Source organism: Ovis canadensis, chromosome 17 (genome assembly GCF_042477335.2).
Source record: "Ovis canadensis isolate MfBH-ARS-UI-01 breed Bighorn chromosome 17, ARS-UI_OviCan_v2, whole genome shotgun sequence".
In the NCBI taxonomy this organism is placed as follows: domain Eukaryota; kingdom Metazoa; phylum Chordata; class Mammalia; order Artiodactyla; family Bovidae; genus Ovis; species Ovis canadensis.
The window spans coordinates 73,256,623-73,272,222 of record NC_091261.1 but is presented as its reverse complement, the minus strand read 5'-3'; the positions used below and the strand labels follow the sequence as shown (position 1 = coordinate 73,272,222).

Sequence of the window (15,600 nt, the reverse complement as noted above, 5' to 3'; positions counted from 1 at the left end):
CAGACTTAATACCACTCTTAAGATGGAGTCATTGATCAATTCAGATCTATCACTTCCTCAGTGTAGCTGTAGCCTGGCTGCAAGTTCTAAAACAAAGGAGCTTTACCTCATGTAAACACTGAAAACAAAGGGAAACTAAAAACCTTCCTTGCAGCTTCCCAAGATGGTGTGGGTTGTTTGAGCCTCTGCATCATTTCCTTTATCTACAAAAGCTGTCTGCTATACTTGCTTTTATTCAGAGATCCGTCTTCCTAAAACTGATAGCAGGAAAACTTTACTTATCCACAACTTTAATTGGGCCTTTTAATGAAAGCTTCAACTCACATGTGAACACAGCTAGTTAAAAGCACAGCACAGCAGGCTTATGTTTAAATTCCTGCAGACTTTATTAGAATCACATGGAGGACTGCTGCTCAAAAGCTTTTTCCCTTTAAGACCACCTTTAATCTCTGGAGTATACTTTGGCCAAGGCAGGGGAGGGTAAATGTCTAGAGCCCAACAAATTTCTCATTAGCCCAACTTTCTCACCAGCTTATTTCCATTTTACAGCCACAGAAAACTAAAAGGAGTTCTACGACACATTCATCATCTCTTGAGGCCTAAGGCCTAGAACATTCTATAGCAGGTATCACAAGAAGGAGCACTTAAGGAATGTATTTATCAGGTTAGGAGCAAGGGTTTCTCTGCCATGCATTTCTCAACATGCACTTCTGAGTAGTATTCTTCAATGCACAACAGGAGCAGGATGGGCAAGAATGAAACTCAAGAGTGTTGAATAGGCTAGTCTGTTACATCCCACAGAAACTTCAAAGAATCACCCCCACCAACCTACCCAAGATCAAGTAATAGGCCACCTTCAATAGATTATTTGAACAAACGGTAATTAACGCACACTTCTCCAACAGATTTATTTCTTTAAAGGAATGGATTTTGAAGAGAAAAAACATGGGGCAGAGAGGTATGGAATAGAAAATAAATACAAATGTAAGCTGTTTTACTAATTGCTTTATAACCACAAACTAGTACAGAGAATGCCCTGTACAAAACACAATAAAGGTTCAAAGATGGAGGTGTTCCCTTAGGCAAGGCTGAAGACTTCAGTCTCTGGTATTTGGAATTTAGGCTGCAGTCCTTGTTTTTGGATGGATCACTGAGTGTGTGGCACAGTCCATGCTTTTAACCAGATTTGAACAGGAGAATAGCCACTTGGCCCAGGTAGAAGTAGATGAAGTGTTTGGTTTCATGTGTCACATAACTACCGAAGTTCCTCCCCACGATGCAGTGCCAGGTGGGGTTGTACTTCTTGTCAAACTCCTGGGGGAAGGAGGTGGAGAAAAAACACAGAATTTTAGTGCTAAACCTGAGGTCAGAGTTTGCCTCCTAGATAAACAGAGCCTGTAGGAGCAGAAAGGAGGAACTTCGGCATCTGCAAATTCTTAAAATGAAAGAATGTTCCCCAGCTCCAAATCGCCTACATAGTGCATTAATGCAAACATACTTGCAGTCTGAGCTAAACTGGGAATGGGGGCTGGGGAGGTAAAAGTCAGAAAGGGCAGCCTCTGAGAGTGCTTTGTTATCATGATAATTACACCTTCTAACTTCTATAATATACAGGGACAGCAGGTGACATCAGTTATAGTTTACCCTCTAGTATTTATCTCTAAAAGAACTAAGCTATCCTACTGTATGACATGTACCCCCAAATCCAAGAGAATAGTATTTAGCCCAAAATACGGCCATTGTAACTCATTTTAGTATTGCTGAAAACAAAGGTTTCCAAAAGAACAGAGCCTCAGTAAGCAGCTAAACCACTGGAGATCAAAATTTAAAGGACAAGACACTTGGCGCTCCACTGTCCCCGTAAAAAGAAAGCTGGAAGCAGAACCTGACAGCCACCTGGGCAAATCTTATCTTTACGGTCAACAACCCTTCTTCCCCCATCTATCCTGATGGCACCAATCTACCCCACCACCTGGTCCTCAAGGCTACCAAATTGCACTAACAACTTCCCCTATTTTTCTCCACCCCTAGAAGCTCTAGGAACTAGAATGCCTGCGTTAATTTCATCACTAGGTAGCTCTAGGTAGGGGCCAAAGGTAGTCATTCTCTGAAATCTTTCTCTATTAAAGTATTACGAGTCTCGGGCCAGTTAGGCGAAATTTGGCTACTACTGTATTGTACACAGTGGGAACGTCTTTCAGACTAAGGGGACTAACATTCTTATAGACTAGACAAACGCACTCCTGTTGCTGCCTTTGTCAGAAAAGGTATTTCTGTTCCATCTGAAATCTTTCATCTTCTCATTCTCGACTGGAACCCTCCCACGACTTAGGCTGCCAGTTTCCTTCCCTTCTAGAAAACACAGCTCGAGAAGTTGGCAGACCTGCCAGCTTTCTACAGACTGCCATTTACCAATCCCCCAACCCAGTCCCCAACTACCACCACCCACTTTCCCTCAACTGCCGACTGACTCCCCACTGGAGGCTGGCAAGATCTCCCTCCGGCCCTGCTGGAAACACCCACGCAGCTCCCCCCTCTCCAACACCCAGATGGATCCTGGGCGCAGCAATCATGCAGAAGGGGGAACCGCTGCTCCCTGATCCTAGAAACCGTTGCTAGGTGGCGCTTTCCCCGTGGAGCTGGGTTTAAAAAAAAAAAAAACAAACTTCGGGCGCTGAGGGGCCGATCTTCAAGATAAGTGCAAAATTAATTTGCGTCCTTTTCTGGAAACCTCTACACCGCGCCACCTTGCGTGCCCACAAGGATCTCTGCCAGCACACTGGGGACGCATTATCGAGGAGAAGGAAGTTGTGACTCGCCCCAACAGCGCGCAAACTGCCCGAGCCCCCGCCCGCGCCCCGTCCTCACCTTCTTGATATGGGCCGCAATGTCCTTCTCTATATTATACTTTTCCAATGCCTGAGTAGCACACTCCACCGAGTCCTGTTGCATCTCCTCCGACATATCGGCATTCTTGATTACGGCCTTTCGGTCACACATGGTTACCTGAGGGGCGAGGCCGAGGCAAAGGATGAGGAGTTGGGAGTATGGGCTGCAGGCGCAGTTTCCCCGGTCCACTCTGCCCGCCCCACGCCACCCCGGGACGACGACCCCCCCCCACCCCACTTCTCAGGAAGCGCGAGCCGCGCGAACAGAAGGCGGGAGAAGTCCTGCAGGGGACGAAGCTAAGGAGCGGAGCCCCTGAGTTTCTCACCAAGGAGCAAGGGCTCGCCGACTGCAACGGTCTCCTGGGGGAGGGGCTGGCGAAGCTCACACCCGTGTAGAGAGGCGGTCGCTACCGAAGCCGTGGCGCATCTAAGGAGCCCCACGCCAGCCGCCGCCGCCTAGTACCTAAGCCCCGCCCTTCTCCCGTCGACCCCGCCCCCCACCGAACGTCCCTATTGGCTTGACGCAGCCCTTAGAACTCTCCCATTGGCCCATAGGCTCAATGGTTCCCTCAGGATCTTTCTCCTGCATTTTGTTGCAGACCACAATGCACCGCTCTCGGCGTCGGTTTCCCCGGCAATGGGCCGCACGAGGTGAGGCCCAAACATCGCGAAGATGGTGCAGGGGCGGGGTGGCGAGGACGTACCCGGGACTAGAGAGATGCAAAGGGAGCTTCCGCCAGGGCCGAGAGAAATGATTACAAGTTTTCGGAGGTTGTCCCAGGATGCATTCGCGAATAAAGACAGTCTTTGGAAGTTGCGTATTCTACGTGTCCCCTCGCCCCCCGAGGTCAGAAAGAACTACCCTTTCGACTGAGGTAGTCAGTCCCTTCACAAAAGGGTATCTCTTAAGCTGGGAGGACTTCTTGAGCGAGTGATCGATACAGTCTCAGAAAAGAAGCCCTAGGGTTTGGTTTAATGCTCTGCTGTCTCACTGTTGAAATTCTTTTTAATTTTATTTTAAACAAGGAACGCCACATTTTGATATTGCATTGAGCCATGCAAATTACGCAGCCGGACTGCCTCTGAAATATAGGGGGTGGGGGGTGTCGGAGATCCTCAGGAATGAAAGAGGGCTTCCTTATAAATTAAAGATTATTCTCAAGAGTGGAGTCTCCCGGCTGGGCAATGCTGATCTCCGTTAAGGGGGTGGGGGACCCTCTGGGTGGATTTGGGAGTGCTGATGTGGGGTGTGACCAGGGTAGGGCTTCTTGCTCTGATGAGGCAGTCTTTCCGGTGTGGGAGTTTCTCGGTGGCGATTTAACTCTAGGGCCGTGGTGTCCTAATAAATAGGCATCCCTCAGAGGTATTTCCTCTGGTTTAGGGAGACTACGCTAAGCTAAGCTAAGTCACTTCAGTCGTGTCCGACTCTGTGCGACCCCATAGACGGCAGCCCACCAGGCTCCGCCGTCCCTGAGATTCTCCAGGCAAGAACACTGGAGTGGGTTAGTAATTAAAAAAGGACTTGGGGTGGGGGATTGGGAGCAGGGTCAGGTCTGGCTTTAAATACTTAAATATTAGCCCTGTCATCTTACTAGAAACCCCTCGGGGTTTCTAATCTGTAAAGGGACTAAATATAAAAGGAAACCACTACATAGGTATATTGGGAGTATTACATAAACTAGTGCATTTGAAGTTCTCTGCACATAGCAAGGGGTCGCAAAGAATCAGATAGGACTGAGCGACTTCACTTTTTTTTTTTCTGAATTAGTGAGAGTGGGTGGTCAAGTAGAAATAGGCAGAAATATAAACAGAAAGCTTTTGGTTACATGGTTAAACTGGTAACTTGTTTATAGGCTTTCCTGGTGGCTCAGATGGGAAAGAATCCGCCCACAATGCAGGAGACCAGGGTTCAATCCCTGGGGTGGGAAGATCTCCTGAAGAAGAGAATGGCTACCCACTCCAGTATCCTTGCCTGGAGAATTCCATGGACAGAGGAGCCTGGAGGGCTACCAGTCCATAGGGTCACAAAGAGTCAGACACGACTGAGACACTAACGCTTTCACGCTTTTGTTCAATGCATTTGAAGTACTCTGCTCATGGCAAGGGCTGGAAGAATTTTGCCAATAACTGTCAACTTAGGGAACTGTCCCAAGAGTCATGACAAGGTTTTGAACTAACACTTCAATGCCTATAATGTGTTTTTCAACTTCCATAAACAAGTTACCAGTTTTACCATGTAACCAAAAGCTTTCTGTTTATATTTCTGCCTGTTTCTACTTGACCACCCACTCTCATTAATCCAGGGGAAAAAAAAGAAAAGGGAAGTTGCTCAGTCCTGTCTGACTCTTTGCAACCCCATGGACTGTAGCCTGCCAGGCTCCTCCATCCATTGGGTTTTCCAGGCAAGAATACTGGAATGGGTTGCTGTTTCCTTCTCGGGGGATATTCCTGACCCAGGGGTCAAACCTGGGTCTCTGGCACTGCAGGCAGACTCTTTACCATCTGAACCAGCAGGGAATCCAGAGCCCCTTACAATTTGATCAAAGGCACACAAGAGTCAAAGAGAAACAGGTGGGAATAATCAGAAACTCTGGTAGGACACATGCTTATCAATTAAATTAGGAGGCTTTTCCCAGTTTCAGGTTTCCAGTGGTGGGGTTATTTATTTGAGGACTTAATGTAGTTCTACCTGGTGTTATTCTTGAAGAAGTTGCATTGGCAACAAGAGGGGGGTTGGGTTAGTGCTTCTACCTAACTTGGGTGTATGATTCAGAGCTAAGGAATCTATGATGCCAGAGCCCAAATCTCTCTTGGGGGCCTTTACTTTTCATAGATATAGTTTTTACTCCCTGTGATCCATGGTTTGACCAGCTTCTCCTTGTTTGAACAGAGCTGAGAGTCCTTAAAGGGATGAGGTAAAACAGCCGCTGTGTATCAAGTGGTTGCCTACCAGCCAGTGCTTTGCAGTCACTCAGTTGTTCTTCACAACAGCTGTGCCTAGGACCCCTTTGCTCCTATCTCCCTCTTGCCATAACTTCTGCTCATTTAGATTTCAGTAGAAGGAGGCTCAAATACCTCCTTCCCTAGGGAATCATCTCTACTTACCCTCAATCACCACATTCAGTTGCTCTCTACTGAAATAACTATTATTTATTTCCTCTATGGTACTTGCCTCATTTATTCCTTCAGAATAAATTCACGTGAATTATCTCATGTATTTATTTGCTTGGTTATTATCTATCTGTCCCTGCCTGTCTTGTTCACTGCTGCATCTTCAGCTTCGAATTCAGCGTCTGCCACATAGCATGCATTGACTTAGATATGCATTGAATTAAATATACCATGTCTTGGTTCTTCCCTGGTGGTCTAGTGACAAAGACTGTGCTCCCAGTGCAGGGGCCCCAGGTTCTATCCTTGGTTGGGGAACCAGATCCCACATACTGCAACTAAAGATTCCAAGTGCTGCAACTAAAGATTCCAAGTGCTGCAACTAAGACCCAGCACAGTCAAATAAATATATATTTTTTAAAATACCAGGTCTTATTTCCCCATTTTACAGATTAGAAAACTGACTTTCATTAAAAGCTTAAGCTGTTAATTAATGAATAAATTCCAGGTCTGGATGACCCTAAAATCCATTCTCTTAACTTCAATATTACTCTAATACATTTAGCTAAGGAGCTAAGGAGACAGTGTGCATTTTTCTTACAGTTTGAAGAAAAGGAGATTGAAATGGGATGATATTAAGGTTTTCTAACAGATAAGAGGATTTGTTCAATAAATGCCTATAGGTTTTTTCCCATTTATAGCACCTGCCTTCCCTAGAGTCTCCTGTGTTTTTTGCCCATCTCAACCGGCTCTTGACCCTAATTATTTCCTTTTAATTGAAGGAAGAGCACTGTCAGACACTCATGCTTTTCTGGCCTGTGTTTAACCCCAAGAGATCTTTTGAGGGTTACTGTTTCTAGTAACCAGCTGCCTTTTTCATTCCTTTACCATTTATTTTTGCAAAATCATTTCTCATTTCCTATGTGCTTATAGGATATTTATTGAGGCAGGCAATAAATATCTCCTAGTTGTGAATGAAATGTACTGTGTAGGATTTGGATGCTTGAAATATTCACCCAGAGTAAGGTACAGCCCCATCCTCGAGTTTCTGGTTCACAATAACCTAATCTTTCCAACATCATAGGGGGCAAGCAGGTAACATTGAATGAGCTGAGGGAAGAGGTAGAATAGGGAGTGGAGGGGGCTGTGGCAAACAGAGAAACCTGTTTAAAGGTGCCAGTCAGGGAATTCCGTGGTGGTCCAGCAGTTAGGACTCTGTACTTCCACTGCAGGGGACATGAGTTCAATCTCTGGTCGGGGATCCTGAAAGCAGTGGGGCCAAAAAAATAAAGGTGCCATGTTGCCACTTGGGAATATTGACCCAGTTTTGCTAAATCATCTGATTTTCAAGAGAGACCAGAAATTGGAATTATTTTTATTATAAATACCATCATTTTCAAATTTGGTCACAAATTCATTTCTTAAAACACAGTGCAGGACTTCCCTGGTGGCACAGAGGATAAGAACCCACCTGCCAGTGCTGGAGACACAGGTACAATACCTGGTCCAGGAAGATCCCACGTACCTCAGAGCAACTAAGCCCACCACCACTGGTGACCCTGCACTCTAGGGCCCATGAGCCACAACTCATGAGCCTCTGTGCCCCCAGGCTTCAGCAGTACCTGAACCGTGAACTTCCAGATGTTCAAGCTGGATTTAGAAAGGGCAGAGAAACCAGAGATCAAATTGCCAACATCTGTTGGATCATAAAAAAGAACGAGAGTTCCAGAAAAACATCTATTTCTGCTTCATTGACTACGCCAAAGCCTTTGACTGTGTGGATCACAAAAAACTGGAAAATTCTGAAAGAGATGGGAATACCAGACCACCTGACCTGCCTCCTGAGAAATCTGTATGCAGGTCAAGAAGCAACAGTTAGAAATGGACATGGAAAAAGAGACTAGTTTCAAATCAGGAAAGGAGTACGTCAAGGTTGTATATTGTCACCCTGTTTATTTAACTTATATGCAGAGTATGTCGTGCGAAATGCCAAGCTGGAAGAAACACAAGCTGGAATTAAGATTGCCAGGAAAAATATCAATAACGTCAGATACGCAGATGACACCACCCTTATGGCAGAAATCGAAGAAGAACTAAAGAGCCTCTTGATGAAAGTGAAAGAAGAGAGTGAAAAAGTTGGCTTAGAACTCAACATTCAGAAAACGAAGATCATGGCATCTGGTCCCATCACTTCATGACAAATAGATGGTGAAACAATGGAAACAGTGACAGCCTTTATTTTTTGGGTTCCAAAATCACTGCAGATGGTGACTGAGGCCATGAAATTAGAAGACGCTTGTTCCTTGGAAGGAAAGTTATGACCAACCTAGACAGCATATTAAGAAGCAGAGACATTGCTTTGCCAACACAGGTCCATCTATTCAAAGCTATGGTTTTCCCAGTAGTCATGTATGGATGTGAGAGTTGGACTATAAAGAAAGCTGAGTGCCGAACAACTGATGCTTTTAGCTTTTGAACTGTGGTATTGGAGAAGACTCTTGAGATTCCCTTGGATTGCAAGGAGATCAAACCATTCAATCCTAAAGGAAGTCAGTCCTGAATATTCATTGGAAGGACTGATGCTAAAGCTGAAACTCCAATACTTTGGCCACCTGATGGGAAGAAATGACCCTGATGCTGGGAAAGATTGAAGGCAGGAGGAGAAGGAGACAACAGAGGATGAGATGGTTGAATGGGATCACCGACCCGATGGACATGAGGTTGAGTAAGCTCTGGGAGTTGGTGATGGACAGGGAAGCCTAGCATGCTGCAGTCCATGGGGTTGCAAAGAGTCGGACACAAATGAACAAGTGAACTGAACTGATATATGTGTGTGTGTGTGTGTGTGTGTGTGTATTTGGTCTTTGTCCAAGGATCCTGGCACAGAACTCTTAAAACCTTGAAAATATTTTAGTGCTAAGAGCATCATTTGTTACCATGATGAGCCCCTATCAACTACACTGGAGTTTAGGTAATGTGGTAACTCTTTGTGAGGAGGGGGGCAAGATGTTTCAGATATACATATAGTTTCAGATATCTGGATAGCTGGTCACCAGAGGAAAGAAACAACCATGTGATTAGAGAGTTAAAACTTACAGCCCTGTTTTCCTTCCCATGTCCCCTTCCCCTTCTTACCCATCTCCTGACCTCCTGGGATGGGAGAGTGGCTGGAGATTGAGTTCAGTCACCAGTAGCCATGCCCATGTACTGAATTCTCCATATAAACTCCCAAAACCATGAAGTGCTATGAGGGTGGCACACCCTGAGAGGACATGGGAACTCTGTACCACCCCATCCCCCAATACCCTGCCTTATGCATCTCCACCACTTGGCTGTTCCTGGAGATGTATCTTTTATAATAAATCTGTAATAGTAAGTAGAGTACTTTCCTAAGTTCTGTGAGTCATTCTAGAGAATTATCAAACCTGAGGAGGCAATTGTGGGAAGCAAAATTTGTAGTTAGCTGAGCAAAGTGAGGGTAACCTGGGAACGCTGTTTGCAGCTGGCGTCTGAAATGGGGGCAGTCTTGTGGGACTGTGCCTTTAGCCTGTGGGTCTGCACTAACACTGGGAATCAGTGTCAGAACGGAGTTGTTGGACATCTAGTTGTTGTTGGAGAAGTGATGTGGAAAAAATAAGTATTTGATGTTATAAAAACAAACAGGGAATTCCCCGGTGATCCAGTGGTTAGGACTTCACAATTTCACTGTGAGGGTGGTGGGTTCAATCCCTGGTTGGGGAACTAGGATATCACAAGCCCCACGGCACAGCACAAAATGTAAATAAATAAACATGGTATCAGAAGTGATGTCAGAAATGACACCACAGAAGGGAAGGGACGAAGGGACCTGCCTGTGATTACACAGTGAGTTAGTTATGGAACCAGATTTCGAAGATCCTGATCTAACTCTCAACCTAGTGCTCTTTCCATCACATCAAATAGGTTGGCTTGGCGGAAGAGGAGGGCGACCAGAGGGGGAGGTTGCTGGGCCTGGTTTGGGCTCGTCGCCGAGCCGCGGCGCAGGGGGCTTTCGGGTAGTCCTCTCGCTTCTCCATCTACTCGTTGCGACGCAGCCACCCAGGCCTAGGCCTCCTCCTCCTCCTCCCTGCCGGACCCGGCCTCTGGCAGCAGCGGGTGACGCAGACGGAACATCATGTCGTCCGCGGCCGACCCTCCGCCACCCCCGCCTCCCGAGAGCGCGCCTTCCAAGCCCGCAGCCTCGGCCGCCGGCAGCGGGAGCAACAGCAGCAACAAAGGCGGCCCCGAGGGCGTCGCAGCCCAGGCGGCTCCCTCCGTGGCCAGCGCCGGCCCCGCGGACTCGGAGATGGAGGAAGTATTTGACAATGCATCTCCTGGAAAGCAAAAAGAAATCCAAGAACCAGATCCCACCTATGAAGAAAAAATGCAAACTGACCGGGCAAATAGGTTTGAGTATTTATTAAAGCAGACAGAACTGTTTGCACATTTCATTCAGCCTGCTGCTCAGAAGACTCCAACCTCACCTTTGAAGATGAAACCAGGGCGCCCACGAATAAAAAAGGATGAGAAACAGAACTTGCTATCAGTTGGCGACTATCGACACCGAAGAACAGAGCAAGAAGAAGATGAAGAATTATTAACAGAAAGCTCCAAAGCAACCAATGTTTGCACTCGGTTTGAAGACTCTCCATCATATGTCAAATGGGGTAAACTGAGAGATTATCAAGTCCGAGGATTAAATTGGCTCATTTCTTTGTATGAGAATGGCATCAATGGTATCCTTGCAGATGAAATGGGCCTGGGAAAGACGCTTCAAACAATTTCTCTTCTTGGGTACATGAAACACTATCGAAACATTCCTGGTCCTCACATGGTTTTGGTGCCTAAGTCTACGTTACACAACTGGATGAGTGAATTCAAGAGATGGGTACCAACACTTAGGTCTGTTTGTTTAATAGGCGATAAAGAACAGAGGGCTGCTTTTGTCAGAGATGTTTTATTACCAGGAGAATGGGATGTATGTGTAACTTCTTATGAAATGCTTATTAAAGAGAAGTCTGTTTTCAAAAAATTTAATTGGAGGTACTTAGTTATTGATGAAGCTCACAGGATCAAAAATGAAAAATCCAAGTTGTCAGAAATAGTGAGGGAATTCAAGACTACAAATCGACTATTATTAACTGGAACACCTCTTCAAAACAACTTGCATGAACTTTGGTCACTTCTTAATTTTTTGTTACCAGATGTCTTTAATTCAGCTGATGACTTCGATTCCTGGTTTGATACAAATAATTGCCTTGGGGATCAAAAGCTAGTTGAGAGGCTTCATATGGTTTTGCGTCCATTCCTCCTTCGTCGAATTAAGGCTGATGTTGAAAAGAGTTTACCTCCAAAGAAGGAAGTAAAAATCTATGTGGGTCTTAGCAAAATGCAAAGGGAATGGTATACTCGGATATTAATGAAGGATATAGATATACTGAACTCTGCAGGGAAGATGGACAAAATGCGGCTGCTGAACATTCTGATGCAGTTGCGGAAATGCTGTAACCACCCCTATCTCTTTGATGGGGCTGAACCGGGTCCACCTTACACAACGGACATGCATCTGGTTACCAACAGTGGCAAAATGGTGGTGTTAGACAAACTGCTCCCTAAATTAAAAGAACAAGGTTCGCGAGTACTGATCTTCAGTCAGATGACCAGGGTATTGGATATTTTGGAAGATTATTGCATGTGGAGGAATTATGAGTACTGTAGGTTGGATGGACAGACACCCCATGATGAGAGACAAGAGTCCATCAATGCATACAATGAACCAAACAGCACAAAGTTTGTTTTTATGTTAAGCACACGAGCTGGTGGTCTTGGCATCAATCTTGCTACTGCTGATGTTGTGATTTTGTATGACTCAGATTGGAATCCCCAAGTAGATCTTCAGGCTATGGACCGAGCACATAGAATTGGACAGACCAAGACAGTCAGAGTGTTCCGCTTCATAACCGACAACACTGTAGAAGAAAGAATAGTGGAGCGTGCCGAGATGAAGCTCAGACTGGATTCCATCGTCATCCAGCAGGGAAGACTTGTGGATCAGAATCTGAACAAAATTGGGAAAGATGAAATGCTTCAAATGATAAGGCATGGGGCAACTCATGTATTTGCTTCAAAGGAGAGTGAGATTACTGATGAGGATATTGATGGTATTTTGGAAAGAGGTGCAAAGAAGACTGCAGAGATGAATGAAAAGCTCTCCAAGATGGGTGAAAGCTCACTTAGAAATTTTACAATGGATACAGAGTCGAGTGTTTATAACTTTGAAGGAGAAGATTACAGAGAAAAACAAAAGATTGCATTCACAGAGTGGATTGAGCCTCCTAAACGAGAAAGAAAAGCCAACTATGCTGTCGATGCCTATTTCAGGGAAGCTCTTCGCGTCAGTGAACCAAAAGCACCCAAGGCTCCTCGACCTCCAAAACAACCCAATGTTCAGGATTTCCAGTTCTTTCCTCCACGTCTATTTGAATTATTGGAAAAAGAAATTCTGTATTACAGAAAAACAATTGATTATAAGGTCCCTCGAAATCCTGACCTACCAAATGCAGCACAGGCACAGAAGGAAGAACAGCTTAAAATTGATGAAGCTGAACCCCTTAATGATGAAGAGTTAGAGGAAAAAGAAAAGCTTCTGACGCAGGGATTTACCAATTGGAATAAGAGAGATTTTAACCAGTTTATCAAAGCTAATGAGAAGTGGGGTCGTGATGATATTGAAAATATAGCAAGAGAAGTAGAGGGAAAAACTCCAGAAGAAGTCATTGAATACTCAGCCGTGTTCTGGGAAAGATGCAATGAGCTGCAGGACATAGAAAAGATTATGGCTCAGATCGAGAGAGGAGAGGCAAGGATTCAGAGGAGAATCAGCATCAAAAAAGCACTTGACACGAAGATTGGACGGTACAAAGCACCTTTTCATCAGCTGAGAATATCTTACGGTACTAACAAAGGGAAAAACTACACTGAAGAGGAAGACCGCTTCCTGATCTGTATGCTTCACAAGCTTGGATTCGACAAGGAAAATGTGTATGATGAGCTGCGGCAGTGTATTCGCAACTCTCCTCAGTTCAGATTTGACTGGTTTCTAAAGTCCAGAACCGCAATGGAACTCCAGAGGAGGTGTAACACCTTAATTACCTTGATTGAAAGAGAAAATATGGAACTAGAAGAAAAGGAGAAGGCAGAGAAGAAGAAAAGAGGACCCAAACCTTCAACACAGAAACGTAAAATGGATGGAGCACCTGATGGCCGAGGAAGAAAAAAGAAGCTGAAACTATGAATACATATTTGTTTCATAATCACTAACTTTAAACCAGTAGTTCTTTAATTTACGGGTCTTCATAAGATGTACTGTACAATGCTCAATTGTTATGTCATTCAACGACATCAGGTTCATCTGTTTACTGAGCTAGAGACATAGTATGTAGTTTCACTTTTTTAAATGCAACAGCTGTGCTGAAATTTTTTTATCATTAACAGTTGAAGTAATAAAATAGGCTTCATTTATTAATAAATGTTTCATTTGATTTATTTTTCTATTATAGTTCCATTTGTGAGGATCGTGACTTTGTTTATGAGCTATAATTTCTATACCTGTGACGCTTAAAAGGAAGCAAACATGTTAAAAAAAGAAAATTGCAGATAACACTTGTCCCTTCAGTCTTCACTTAGTTGTGTAATTGTTTTCATTCACTTTGCCTTTGCAGAAGTTTGGGTATCTTCTTTGTAGTGCTATTGAGTTTCATCCAGGAAGATTATGTACATTGCATTCTCCTTGCTTATATTATGGGTAGAATGGGAAAAAAAGGCAAGACAAATTCTCATTAAATTCTATGCATATTTCTGTTGCGCTGTTTCTATAGTTCTGAGGTGATGAATATGCCCTATTCTGTTTGGAAGAATGGCCTTTTAGTTGTATAGCCAAAGACATTTAGTATTTTCTGGTTCCTTAAGGTGTTATTGTACCATTTTGTAAAAGGATATTATTATTATTATTTTTAATTGTTTGGTAAATATTTTTGACAAATTACTTCTGAAGCAGCCACAACTTGGAAAGATAATGTCAAAACTTAAGATGATTTTTTTCTTTTTTTCAAAGACCCAGCCAAAATAAGGTGTCAATTTGTCATACTGTTGAATTGAAATTGGTAACAAAATGTATCCCCTTCGGGTTTAACCTTTTTTGGGTTTCAGAGTAATTGAAAATTTTATTTTATTATATTTAAAATAATTTCTAAGTGTGAACAGCAAGAATGACTTAATTCCAGTTTTTATTTTCTATGGACAGACTTGATAAACTGGAGACCCTGAAGCAGGATTACCCAAATTGTAGTGTCAGGATTTTAGCTGTACCAGAGGCCTTTATGTGCTACACATAATTTGTATAAAGTTTTATATGTGCAAATTGGGTACATAAATAGTTCTCCATTTTTCTAAGGGAATGCAATAAATGTAGCATCGTGAATAAATATAACTTTTATAATCCTTAAAAAAAAAAAAAAACAAATAGGTTGGCTTTATTTACCCTTGGGTGCTGGAGATTTCACACTTTCTGGAAATAAATGGAGTGTGGCCTATTCTGACTACTTGGCATAGGATGTTTGCTGAATATATGCTGAATAAATGAGTGTGTCCAGCACCAAAATGCCTGCGCTCAGAGCTACATGAAGACAGTATCTGATGTAGTTTTGATTGGCAGCAGGGAGGGTTCAGCTCATTACGAGCACCGGGGCTTGGGGGTTGAGGGTGGGGTTCCATGAGAAGGCAAGAAAGTAGGGACTCAACAGCATTTTTGGTTTATCAGCACCAGGTCATCAGATGTAGAGAGCCCAGGAATAGATCATTTCCACAGACCTCTGGAAGTTCAGATGATGCTACAGTAAACCCACTATGATTCCACCAAACAGAAACCCCTGAGACATATCCTAAATCATGGTTTTTACCCTCATGATTTTTACCACAACTGCACCCTACTTCTGTTGTTATTTCTTCAACATTTTTTCCTTAATTAAACTCCCTATTTTTAATAAGCATATTTTAAAAAGGTAAATCTGGATCATTCCATAAATGGAAAACTAGTCTCATTCATTATAAATAAAAAATAACTATAAAATATAAATAATATTAAAATGTAAAATGTTGGATTTCCCTGGTGATCCGGTGATGAAGAATTGCCTGTCGGTGCAGGGGACATAGACTCGATTCCTGGCCCAGGAAGATTCCAGAAGCTGTGGAGCAACTACACCCATGGGCCACAGCTACTGAAGCCCACGTGCCCTAGAACCAGTGTTCCACAAAAAGAGAAGCCAGCACAGTGAGAAGCCCATGCACCACAACTAGAGAGTGGTCCCTGCTCACCACAATTGGAGAAAGCCTACGTGCAGTCCAGAAGACACAGTGCAGCCAAAAATTAATTAATTAAATTTAAAAAGAATATAAAAGGTCTATCCTCATAGTGCTGAGCTTGCCTGGGACCCCACTAGTGATGTGTCCCACACTTGGGCAATACTGCCCTAGAGGAGAGTTCTTAAGGGCGGGCGGGTCCACGTATGGATTGCAAAGGTTTCACAAG

The 15,600-nt window shown here is 43.9% G+C and overlaps 1 protein-coding gene and 1 pseudogene across 1 annotated transcript; one reads left to right on the top strand and one right to left on the bottom strand.

Annotated features, from left to right (window-relative positions):
* Positions 1–883: 883 nt before the first annotated feature.
* On the bottom strand, positions 884–3,386 carry DYNLL1 (dynein light chain LC8-type 1). The gene is made up of 3 exons (XM_069558193.1): positions 3,215–3,386; positions 2,869–3,006; positions 884–1,314 (listed from the first exon to the last, which is right to left on the bottom strand). Exons 2-3 carry the CDS (start codon positions 2,998–3,000, stop codon positions 1,177–1,179), a joined length of 270 nt encoding a protein of 89 aa, XP_069414294.1. The 5' UTR covers positions 3,001–3,006; positions 3,215–3,386; the 3' UTR covers positions 884–1,176.
* Positions 3,387–3,488: 102 nt separating this feature from the next.
* On the top strand, positions 3,489–14,511 carry LOC138422751 (SWI/SNF-related matrix-associated actin-dependent regulator of chromatin subfamily A member 5 pseudogene; annotated as a pseudogene).
* The last annotated feature ends 1,089 nt before the right edge of the window (positions 14,512–15,600 follow it).

Bases quoted from the DNA above. Each gene is read 5' to 3' on its own strand.
- DYNLL1 (XM_069558193.1), bottom strand. From the start codon at position 3,000: ATGTGTGACCGAAAGGCCGTAATCAAGAATGCCGATATGTCGGAGGAG. The intron at 1,315-2,868 runs GTGAGGACGGGG...TCCTTCCCCCAG, and splicing joins TTGCGGCCCATATCAAGAAG to GAGTTTGACAAGAAGTACAA.